The sequence below is a fragment of the Guillardia theta genome (genome assembly GCF_000315625.1).
Source record: "Guillardia theta CCMP2712 unplaced genomic scaffold GUITHscaffold_9, whole genome shotgun sequence".
In the NCBI taxonomy this organism is placed as follows: Eukaryota; class Cryptophyceae; order Pyrenomonadales; family Geminigeraceae; genus Guillardia; species Guillardia theta.
In genome coordinates this window covers 189,780-199,713 of record NW_005434665.1, presented here as the reverse complement: position 1 = coordinate 199,713, position 9,934 = coordinate 189,780, and the positions used below count along the sequence as shown (strand labels likewise).

At 51.1% G+C, this 9,934-nt stretch overlaps 6 protein-coding genes across 6 annotated transcripts in view; 3 read left to right on the top strand and 3 right to left on the bottom strand.

Moving 5' to 3' along the window:
* Positions 1-105: 105 nt before the first annotated feature.
* GUITHDRAFT_101998 (hypothetical protein) lies at positions 106-2,613 on the bottom strand (the record flags this gene model as incomplete). Its single annotated transcript, XM_005839018.1, has 10 exons — positions 106-225; positions 719-824; positions 869-931; positions 980-1,027; positions 1,191-1,274; positions 1,434-1,483; positions 1,530-1,743; positions 1,921-2,037; positions 2,084-2,402; positions 2,463-2,613. The coding sequence occupies 10 exons, from the start codon at positions 2,611-2,613 to the stop codon at positions 106-108; spliced, it is 1,272 nt and encodes a 423-aa protein (XP_005839075.1).
* Positions 2,614-3,395: 782 nt separating this feature from the next.
* Positions 3,396-4,266, top strand: GUITHDRAFT_133830 (hypothetical protein; the record flags this gene model as incomplete). The annotated part of the gene is made up of 6 exons (XM_005839017.1): positions 3,396-3,427; positions 3,510-3,636; positions 3,684-3,821; positions 3,872-4,003; positions 4,048-4,157; positions 4,206-4,266. The coding sequence occupies 6 exons, from the start codon at positions 3,396-3,398 to the stop codon at positions 4,264-4,266; spliced, it is 600 nt and encodes a 199-aa protein (XP_005839074.1).
* Positions 4,267-4,702: 436 nt separating this feature from the next.
* On the bottom strand, positions 4,703-5,383 carry GUITHDRAFT_101996 (hypothetical protein; the record flags this gene model as incomplete). The annotated part of the gene is made up of 1 exon (XM_005839016.1): positions 4,703-5,383. The coding sequence occupies one exon, from the start codon at positions 5,381-5,383 to the stop codon at positions 4,703-4,705; it is 681 nt and encodes a 226-aa protein (XP_005839073.1).
* A 699-nt stretch (positions 5,384-6,082) lies between these two features.
* Positions 6,083-7,521, top strand: GUITHDRAFT_133829 (hypothetical protein; the record flags this gene model as incomplete). Its single annotated transcript, XM_005839015.1, has 5 exons — positions 6,083-6,951; positions 6,994-7,047; positions 7,096-7,176; positions 7,323-7,411; positions 7,442-7,521. 5 exons carry the CDS (start codon positions 6,083-6,085, stop codon positions 7,519-7,521), a joined length of 1,173 nt encoding a protein of 390 aa, XP_005839072.1.
* Positions 7,522-7,721: 200 nt separating this feature from the next.
* Positions 7,722-9,144, bottom strand: GUITHDRAFT_157097 (hypothetical protein; the record flags this gene model as incomplete). The annotated part of the gene is made up of 6 exons (XM_005839014.1): positions 7,722-7,899; positions 7,970-8,086; positions 8,302-8,488; positions 8,534-8,717; positions 8,777-8,884; positions 8,956-9,144. The coding sequence occupies 6 exons, from the start codon at positions 9,142-9,144 to the stop codon at positions 7,722-7,724; spliced, it is 963 nt and encodes a 320-aa protein (XP_005839071.1).
* Positions 9,145-9,930: 786 nt separating this feature from the next.
* GUITHDRAFT_39729 (hypothetical protein) overlaps positions 9,931-9,934 on the top strand; it is a gene marked incomplete at both ends in the record, with an annotated part of 3,949 nt that continues 3,945 nt past the window's right edge. The window contains one exon of the mRNA XM_005839013.1: positions 9,931-9,934. This exon is cut by the window's right edge and continues 362 nt beyond it. Within this exon, the coding sequence (XP_005839070.1) occupies positions 9,931-9,934 (4 nt within the window).

The following is a 9,934-nucleotide window of genomic DNA, read 5'->3' as shown; positions in this document are numbered from 1 at the left end:
TCCTCCCTCCCTCCTCCTCTCCCTACAACTCCACCCCTATCCTCTTCCTCTTCTTCCTCCTGGGTACCATACGTGGCACCTCTCCTCCAGCACTCGCTCTCTCCCTCACGTACTCCGCAGCTTCTTGTCGGGCTTGAACTTGAGCCCCTTGCGAGCAAAGAGGTCAAGTTGCCACTGCAGCTCGTCCTTCTGGATCCCCATGGAGTCGTAGACGCGCTTCATGTGCTGCAGCGAGTTCAGAACAAGGGAGGAGCAGGAGCAGGAGCGGTGAGAAGAGGAGGCTAGGAGGGCAGAGCAGGACAGGAACGAGACGAACATTCGTATGGAAGGAAGGTTGGGAGAAGTTGTGGGGAGGCAAGGAGGAAGGACGATGTAGGGGTGAGAAGAGGGGGGAGGGGGAGGGGGGAGGGAGGAGGGAGGAGGGAGGAGGGAGGAGGGAGGAGGGAGGAGGGAGCGCGTGCCTTGTTATTGTAGGACTCTGGTTCAGGAGGAAGGTAACCCTCCGACATGAGTTGGTGCCGGAACTTGCGCAGACGTTCCACCTGGTCCATGGTGAGAACAAGGGAACAGGCAGAAGAGGATGGGAGAATAGAAAGGGGTTGGAGAGGAGAACAAGGAAAGGAGAGGAGTAGCGACTGAGAGGAGAGGACGGGGAGGAGAGGACGGGGAGGAGAGGACGAGGGGCAGGAGAGGAGCAGGAGGTAGTCTCTATCCCCACCTCCGGCATCTTCTCTGGCCTGAGGATTTTCTTCTGCCACGTGCTCTTCTTGATCACCAACGGCCTCCCGGAGAGGCAAATCTTGTCTTCACTCCGCCACTGGTGCCTGCAACCCTGTCAGCCTCCCCGCAGCCTCCGCCTCCTCCTCACCGGATCAGAGCGACGCCATGCTCGGCGGAGGAGAAGGAGGCGAAGCCGTAGCCCTTGCAGCGCCTGAGAGGAGGGGATGAGCGGGAGGAAGGAACGATGAAGCTCCTTCACCCGGTGGTACGGTCGACAACAACCCTCGCCATGTTGAAACCTTTCCAGCTGCAAACTGGTCAGAGGAGGAGGTGGAGGTGGAGGTGGAGGAGAAGGAGAAGGAGAAGGAGAAGGAGGAAAATGAGAAGGAGGAGGAGTAGGAATGGAAGAGGGGGGGGGAGGAGGAGTAAGTGTGGTGGTGGTGGTGGAGGAGGAGGAGACGTCGACACACTCGCGGAGGACGCTGGTGAGAGATTGATCGGTGGCATGCTGGCCAAGATCGCCGATGAAGAGACGGAAGTCGTTGTCCGGCCACCTACAGAATGAGGAGAAGGAGGAAAAAGAAAAGGAGGAGGAGGAGGAACAAGAAAAGGAGGAGGAGGAGGAGGAACAAGAAAAGGAGGAGGAGGAGGAGGAGGAGGAGGAGGAGGAGGAGGAGGTCAGTACAGGGCATGAGAGCAAAGAGGTGCCTCACTCCTCCAAGACTCGATCTCGATAGATGATACCACCTGCCGTCATAATGCACTGACAAGAAACTGTCAGCTTTTAGCATGCAAACATGCGAACAGACCTTGCTAACATTCCTGTGCCGCTCTATCACTTCCTCCGGGACCACGACGTCGAAGGAGACATTGGGCATGCCGTAGAGCGGGTTGTACAAGGTCACCTTCCTCTCCCCCCCCTGCGCATCCACCAGGGTTCCATCTCGGACTGTGACGAGTGCAAGAGGGTTGGTGTCGATGCGCTGTGAGGAATGAACTCCTTGCCGCGTCCATGCTGGGAATCTGAGCAGGGCAAATCAAGAGAGCGGGAGGAAGGAATGTGATAGACATGGACAAAAGTGGTGGTGATGGTGGTGGTTCTGCTGCTGCTGCTGCTGCTGCTGCTGCTGATGATGATGATGATGATGATGAGAAGGAGGAGATGAAGAGGACAAAGGTTGATGGAAGAGATTATCAGACCTTCCAAGAGAGTCTTTAAGGAGGAGTGACCCGTCGACCCCCTTGAAAGTTCGCCCGATCTTTTCAGACTCCTTGGATCGAGTTGGGTCGGTCAGAACACCAAACTCATTCGCCAACCTGATCACTTGTCAGCAACAACTCCACTTGTAAGGAAGCGAACAACCCTGCTTCCTTCATGTGGGCTACCCTCACTCCCTCCCTCTTCAGCTTCCTCCACACCTTCATGTCCATGTTCTGTCCACTCTCCCTCATTTCCCTAAGAATCTCCACAATCTGCTGGTCGGCAGTGCTGAGCTCCTCTAGGATCGCCTTGCTCTTGTTGGAGGATAGCGCCACTATCTCGCTGCTGTTGGAGGACGGCGCCGGTTGCTCTCGGATGGGCTCAACGTCTTGGAATTTTGACTCCGCAGGCGAGTTCTCGGTTTCTTGCATGACCGCATCCATATCGAGGTCATCAAAGTCTGGAACCCACGTGCTCTCCGCTGTGATTGCCGTGCACAAACCATCAGCATGCTAGCTGCTCTTCAGAGCATACGTGTCACCTTCGTCAGGGAGCTTTGGTATATCTATTCCGCCGCTTTCTTCGTAATTTGATGCAGCGGAGTTCTCTTTCTCTGCCTGTACGATGCCAACAGCGAAGAAACAGAGGAGGAGTACAGCGAGGAATCCGTGTGAACCCAAGTTCTTTCGCATGTCTACATTCCAGGTATCGAGATGCTTCTACATTCTGGGTATAGAGATACTGTGTGATTCTCAACAACAGTTATGACTGCAAACACTTGACGAAAGCTCTCCTCATGGACTCACCATCATTACACAGCTTCTGCTACCCCCCTCTGTCCTCTCTTCCTCCTCTCCTCTCCCTCCTCTCCTCTCCCTCCCTCTAACCTTCATCGTACCATCCGCACCCCCGCGCCTCATTTTCGCCTTGTCCATTCTACCTTGCATACACCATGCCATCACAGCTAGTTCGAAGTGTAAAAGTGATTTAGACCTGGATGTAATCTTCAGTTACTAAAATATAATGGGTACAAAAAAAGATTACGGAAAATTAAAATATATACATTTATCAGCTGGTATACCTTCCATTCAATATGTTCATTTTAAATCTATGGTACAATCTTAGTATAAATTGTCTTTATGTATATCGATGGGTAGAAACCAAAAATACTTTTCTGAGGAGCGAAAGTGGAACAAAATGAGTCAGGGGCGGGTGGTAGAAGGCGAGGGAGAGGGAGAGGAAGCGAGAAGCAGAGCAGAGAGCAGAGAGGACGAGAATTTTTGCTTTGCACTTCATCTTTGCCTCATCACCCCCATCCCTTGTCAACATTGACAACACAGTGCGATGCTCACGTTCAGACAATCGGATCAAGGAAAGGGTGTGAAATTGAATGTTGATGGTCTTAAGGAGACGCTTCAAGTGTTGGGAATAGCTGACAACAACGTGATTTTTCCAGAAGTCGACAAAGTTGCACATGCTATGGTGGAGCGGAAGTTGCTGTGGCAGGTGAGCGTAGTTTGCAGAATATTGTGACTCTGAATGTTTGCCGGCACGTGCTTTCTTATCGTGTCGCTTTCTGGGCCTCTAGCTCAAGGAAATTGAGCAGTAACACCAGCAAGGAGTTATCAGAGTTGATTCACTCTGAAGAAAACATCCCAGCAAACAAGGACGTTCTTGAAGAGATCACCCCTCGGCAATTTGATGAGCTGGACAAAGTGAGCCCAGTTGCTCTCAAGCGATTGTTGACTTGTATCTCTTGTAGGCCATCGAGATTGCAGAGATCGAGCAGTATCTTAGCAGGGTGACCATCTTCTCTACTCTCATGCCCAAGGAAATCTCCATCCTTGCAAGATCTCTCAAGCCTTCTACCTTGAGGGATGGGGAATATGTGTACCGCCAGGTTGCTTTGTCGTCCCGTTGTGGTTGGCGCAAGTTGTAATCATGGTGCAGGGTGACGTTGCTGATGACTTCTTCCTCATCATGGGAGGCTCCGTGCAGAAAGTGGTTGAGAGCGGTGATGGCGAGAAGCCGGGTATCTCTGTTGGAAATCCCCTGTTTCACGGTCAATACTTCGGACAGAATGTAGGCAGACTTGGCCTGTGCGGCATGTCGTAACTGCTGAGCAGGCGCTGGCCATGGCCGGCAGCAAACGATCTTGCAGCATGAAAGTTGTTGGCAAGACAGAGCTGCGATCGATCAGTCGCGATGCATTCGTAAGCAACTTTGGGCCTTTGAGGTGTAGTGAAGGGTGTTTTGTTACCTGTCGAGCTGACCTTGTCTTCAGCGACATTCTTCGAAGAGATACGATCTTGTTCGAGAAGTTTCAGACGTACTTCTCCCAATGAGGCCATGACAATATCGGTCAATGGCAACATACCACCTCTGGGAAAGAGGTTGAAACTCCGAGTTGCGTGAAAAGACGATTTACGCGATTCCTGATTGGGCTTTCGGCATGAGGGAAGCCACGAGAAACAGAATGATAGGCACACAAGTATGAGACTAAGAGAGTGTTTAGATACGCGATTCCTCCTTTGTCTGCTTCACTTTATTTTGAGGCTGAGCCGAACATTTGGAATCATGCATTTGTCGTTGCATTTGCTTTCCTTTCGAGTTCTTCTATCCGAGTCCTGAGCTGTTCATTTTCAGCTATGAGCTCACTTATGCGCCTGTAGAAAATTTGCAGTAAGTTCACATTGCCTTGAGTCACAAATCGACTTTCCTATCTCTCTTCTTGATCTCTTCAGAATGCAAAGTGACTTGATCACCGCTGCATTGTACAAGTCAGAATAAGCCAATCATATGTAAAACAAGCATCCACTTTATGCTCCCATCGTATGGAGAACCCAAGGAAATACTTCCAGGACTTCGAACTCCACCCTGAGGAGCAAACATTAATGAACATGATAGCAAGGTTGCATACTCTACTTCGCTGTCATCATCTGAGCTATCTTCATGAGAATCGAAATTTCTCCCATTTTTGAGGGTCTCCCTAGATAAAATTCCTTGCATCGATGGGATAACAACCCTTCGTTCCAAATCCAAGCTTGCTCTTTCATATTCCGTACTATCTGCGTGTATCAAGCTCTGTGTGGTGTTTCTTGGAGCTCTGGGCATGTTGATCTCGGTGTTCTTCTTCCTCTTCTTTCTCCTACTGGACGGTGCGTCGAAGGGATTATCCATCTGCTCAGCCTTGATCGATTCTTTTTTCTCCTGCTCAAGTTTCTCCTGCCAGGTCATCGCGGAGTAAGGCTTCCATTTACGGTTCTTCCTCTCGCGCCTCCGCTTTGGCTTGGGGATCTCCATGGTCACATCCGGCTGCGATGTGTCTTGCTGCTGGTTTGCCACAGCTTCCACTGCATTCTTTTCTTTTCGGCCTTTTCCCTTTCCTCTCGATCCCCTCTTCCTGAGCGAAGATCGAACCTTCTTGACGCGTTGCGGATTCGAGAAAGGCTGGTTGACCATGTTTGCACTGGACAGAGTGATTTTTGGTTGAGAATTCATGGTAAGGAAGGAATTCTGCAAGATAAAATATCAGTCAAACGAATAGAACCCTCAAGAAATAACAATCATGCGAGCAGGTCTCTGGAAGTAGAAATCAGACAGAACCAGTCACGAGAATTATTGACGAACATGCGAGAGCGTGCTTTCGGCAATGAAAAAAGTTCGAATGCCATGATTTACACTCTGTCAAATACAGAAATTCTAAAGGATGAGAAGGGCAACCAAACACCATGAGAGTATAACAACTATTAAACAAAGTTACACAGAGCAGTAGCAGTCGATTCCTTCGATTCCTCCTCCTTCCCCTCTTCCTCCTCCTCCTCGCCCTATTTCCCATAATCATCTCCATCTCCATCTTTCTTCTCCTTCTTCAACCGTCAATTGCGCCATCGCGCCGCCGTCCCTGCAGCGCCATTCCTCGCAGTGGCTTCCCTTCCTGGGCATTTCCACCTCTTCAACCAAAGATTACTCAACATCATCTTATAACACTTTTAAAACGTTCTCCTATGTTGGCCATCTACCCCTACGGTGATCAATTACCCCTGTTGAGTAAACTTAATTACCCCCCGTACCTCCCAATTACCCCCGAAAACAGGGCAGCAGTGGGGGGGCTCTACCTCAAGGAAGGGTGGATCATGGCACAGGGCGGGGAGCGGCGTAATGGAGGATGCAATGGATGAAGGAGGAAAGGCAGGGCCAGGAAGGATGAAGAGTAGAGCAGAAGAGCATCGTGCGTGTGAGGTATCGAGGAGAAGGGTTGGAGACGGCACTGAGACCATGCCCTGCCTGCTCTCCACAAGTTTCCATCAGCCATTCCGAGATGCGACGAGGCTGCTGAGGATTTTGATCCTTCTCAGCGCGTATGTCGAGTGGGGATTCACAACTGGCAGTGAAAGATCAGATAGATCTATCGCTAGCATTCTTCATCACAAGATGTGCGACAAGATCGAGCACAGAAGGCTGCATGGCCCCGGGAGGCAGCGGCTGCTATACGGGGATGGGATGATAACCGCAGCCCCCATGCTGTCGCTGCGAGGAGGGTCTGATAACCCGGAACATGTTAACATTGAAGAATCAGAAGGCCGAGGAACGAGCGAAATGCAGGGAACTTCGAGTCTACAGAATGTTGAGGAGATCACCATGGACGAGTTGAAGGCTCTGCCCCTGCCAGGGGAGTCAAGAAAAGAGAAGGCAGTCAAGAAACCTGGGAAGCCCACCGATGAGAAGAGAGGAGATCAGTCCGTTACTGAAAGTAAGGATTCTGTGCCAATGGAGTTCACAGAGATGAGCGTTGAGAAGGGCGTCAAAGATGGCAGCACCGGCTCCGTAATGGACGAGAGCAAAACAGGCTCGGACCTGACTGGATCCTCGACTGCGCATGCCATCAGGAAATATCGTCACCCAACTCGAAATGCTGTTCGAGACCTGATACGTGAGAAGCTGTGCGATGCCTTACAGCCCCATGTTCTGCCTGGGGACAAGTACAGTGCTCTCGATGCGGCTATTGCGATAGAACACTCCATGTATCAGTGAGCGACTGTCCCACGAGCAAGTGATAACAAGATCTGCAGGTATAGATTCTTCGGCAAGGATGAGAGCAATTCAAGATATAAGGGAAGAGCACGGTACTTTTGTTGATTGCCGCCTTCTGCTCCTTGATATCGATGTCTTAGTTCAATCCTCTTCAACCTGAGAGATTCAAAGAATCCAGATCTACGAAGAAGAGTACGGTTGGAGGTTAAGATGCTCGATCAGTAAGTTTGTTGCAGATCTTACAAGGAATCATTCAGCCTGAAAGGCTGACCCTCATGGATCCCACTGAGTTAGCCTCTGACAACCTCAAGGAGTAATGCTCTTGTTGTGATGGGTAACTTTATGTTCTAAATGTTGTCTTGTCCAGGTATCGGAAGACATATGCAGCATACTACATGAAGTCAAATTCAGCTGGAGGAGCAGAAGATCAATATGCGGTCAACAATCTTGCTTCCTGTATTCCGTGTCCTAACTGTTTCAATCCAGGTCTCCGACCTGTTCCTTTGTCGGAGGTGCCAGAAGAGGAAGTGTACATACTATCAGATGCAGACAAGAAGTGCAGATGAGCCGATGACGACATTTGTAACGGTGAGAAGCATTGCAAGAGCGATCAAAACCATCGGACTTGACTCTGTAAGTTCAGTGTCTCAACTGCGGGAATCGCTGGAAGGAATAAGGATCAGGACTTTTATCATGAATTTTCAATCTATTTCTCCTCCGACGCCATCTAACTTGATCATTCGTCTCATCCTCATCCTCATCATCCTCATACAGCTCGCCAGACGCGAACATTCATTCTTTCTAGCACCTGAACAGGAAGCGCATACACTGGGTCAATCCGCCGTAACCCTGGAATGCCTTCTTCATCCTCTTCAGTGTAGCCAAGCAGACTCAAGCCAGAAATGCCAAAGAAGGTATGAAAAACATCGGCTACGTCGCCTGGTCTGTGCAGGTACACGAACAAGTCAGAAAAGAAGCTTTTTTGATATCCTGCATCGTTTGATGGTTTGTCACCTGTCGGCAATGCCTCCCTCTGTCTCGTCCTGTGCATTCAAGATGAATTGGCGAAGCTTTTCACGATCAATCCAATCGATTCGTCCAAGAATGACAAGCGCAGAAAGGTTCCACCACCTAATCAAACAGTTAGAGCACTTGTGACCATCTTGTCGGACAACTCTGACGCATGCAAACACGAGAGGAGAATGAGAGGAGAACACAAGAGAGTGCGGGATTTCTGAGAGGGAACGAAACGAACAGAAAAGAAGATGCGGAAGGGAGGGAGAGAAAGAGGAGGGGCGCGGTAAGACAGGAGTATTTTCACAATGATGACAGCCAGTTCGACTCACGAATAGCAGACGTCGGGCAGTTTCTCGGGCCGTCCATTCAATCCTCCACCTGCGGTCTGCCTTTCGCACAACCACCAGCAGAGATCGTCAGCTCGGACATGATGCAGCGAGTCAGCAATGGCAAGAGCGGCGACGCAGCAGAAGATCTGCCCTCCATGTGACTCCGCTCCAGGGATGCACCCAAACCCTGCGCCATGGTTCAGCGCATCATCTGAAGGGCAATCGCTCTAACCCCCATCAAAGTTCATGCAGGAGACAATGAAGTCAACTGCCTTGTTGACGTCGATCTTGTCCAGCAGACCCAGCAGGGACAGGCAGCTCAGCGCACAGTACGAGAACCTGGTGTCGACCTCGCCCCACTCGTCACCATAGAACGATCCGTCATCTTGCTGTAACCCTGCTACGTAGTTTGCAATCTGCAATGACAATCAGCTCGACCATTAAGCTTGCGCACAAGTTTTATTGAATTCCGTACCTTCTCCTTGTCAACAAGTTCGATTTTGTCAAAGATCAACAAAATTTGCACTGCACTTAAGGTGTATAACAGATGTGCATCGTGGTCAACACTGCCTCCGAATCCTCCCTGTGCATTGAAGGAAAGAAGATCATTATCAGCACTAGACCACAAGGCGGCAAATGCACAACAAGGCCTACCGAAGGATGCTGACAACTGAGGACCCACTGGACTACTTCATCCTTGTTCAGCAAGTCTTCACTCGAGATCAAGTACATGCTGCATAGTCCCCAGTAGACACCCGACATACGGAGATATTCTGTCACCGCATGTTCGAAGGAGTTCTTCTTGTCCTTGAGCGATGCCAGGTACTTCTTATGGAGATCCATGTAGAACACGGTGGTTGCTTCCGAAGCTTTCTCAGCTGACATGGTTGCGATTATGCTGAGGGCACCTTGCTGGGTCACTCGTAGCACATCACTTCCTCCCTTGTATCCCGTGTATCTCTCTCTCCTCGGTTCTTTATTCCGCTCCTCCTCTCCTTACTGCTCCCCATCGCATCCCTCCTTCCCTCTCATGCTGTCAATGGAGCCCCTCATCCCCTCCTATGTCCATCTCTTTTCTGACTCGGACGGTGATCATCGGATCATCGGATAGTAGCCGCCGGGGCTCCCGCCGGGGACTCCCGGGCCGGGAGCAGACCGATCGGACCGTACCGTAGTACGGTCAACGGCTGGCCCGGGAGTCACCGGGCCGTGGCACCGTCTGAGCGGCTGCGGCCGGCCTTCAAGGCTTGCGCCGCCGCATCACGGGCCGAGTGGGCCGGGGGCGGGGTCGGCGGGCCCGGGGCACTGCGCAGTCACGATGACGGTGCACTGATTGAAACTTGCAAAGCCTTCGGATCGGACTTCACGTCCAATCAGCTCTGACTCCGAGCACCGGCGTGGCACTGAGTCACCGTCCGGCGCGGCGGGTCCTTGCCGGCCGCGAGTCAGGGCTTATGAGTATACTCCGGACTACGGCGGAGTTATTAGTGACCGTGACCGTCGGCCCCCGGGACATATAAGATTCTTACCAGATTCCCCACTTAACACCACCCGTCATCAGAACCCGAGAATCCCGTAGTCAGGACCGGTGGTCAATCAGCAATCACCATGCAGATCTACAACGAAGGCCTGG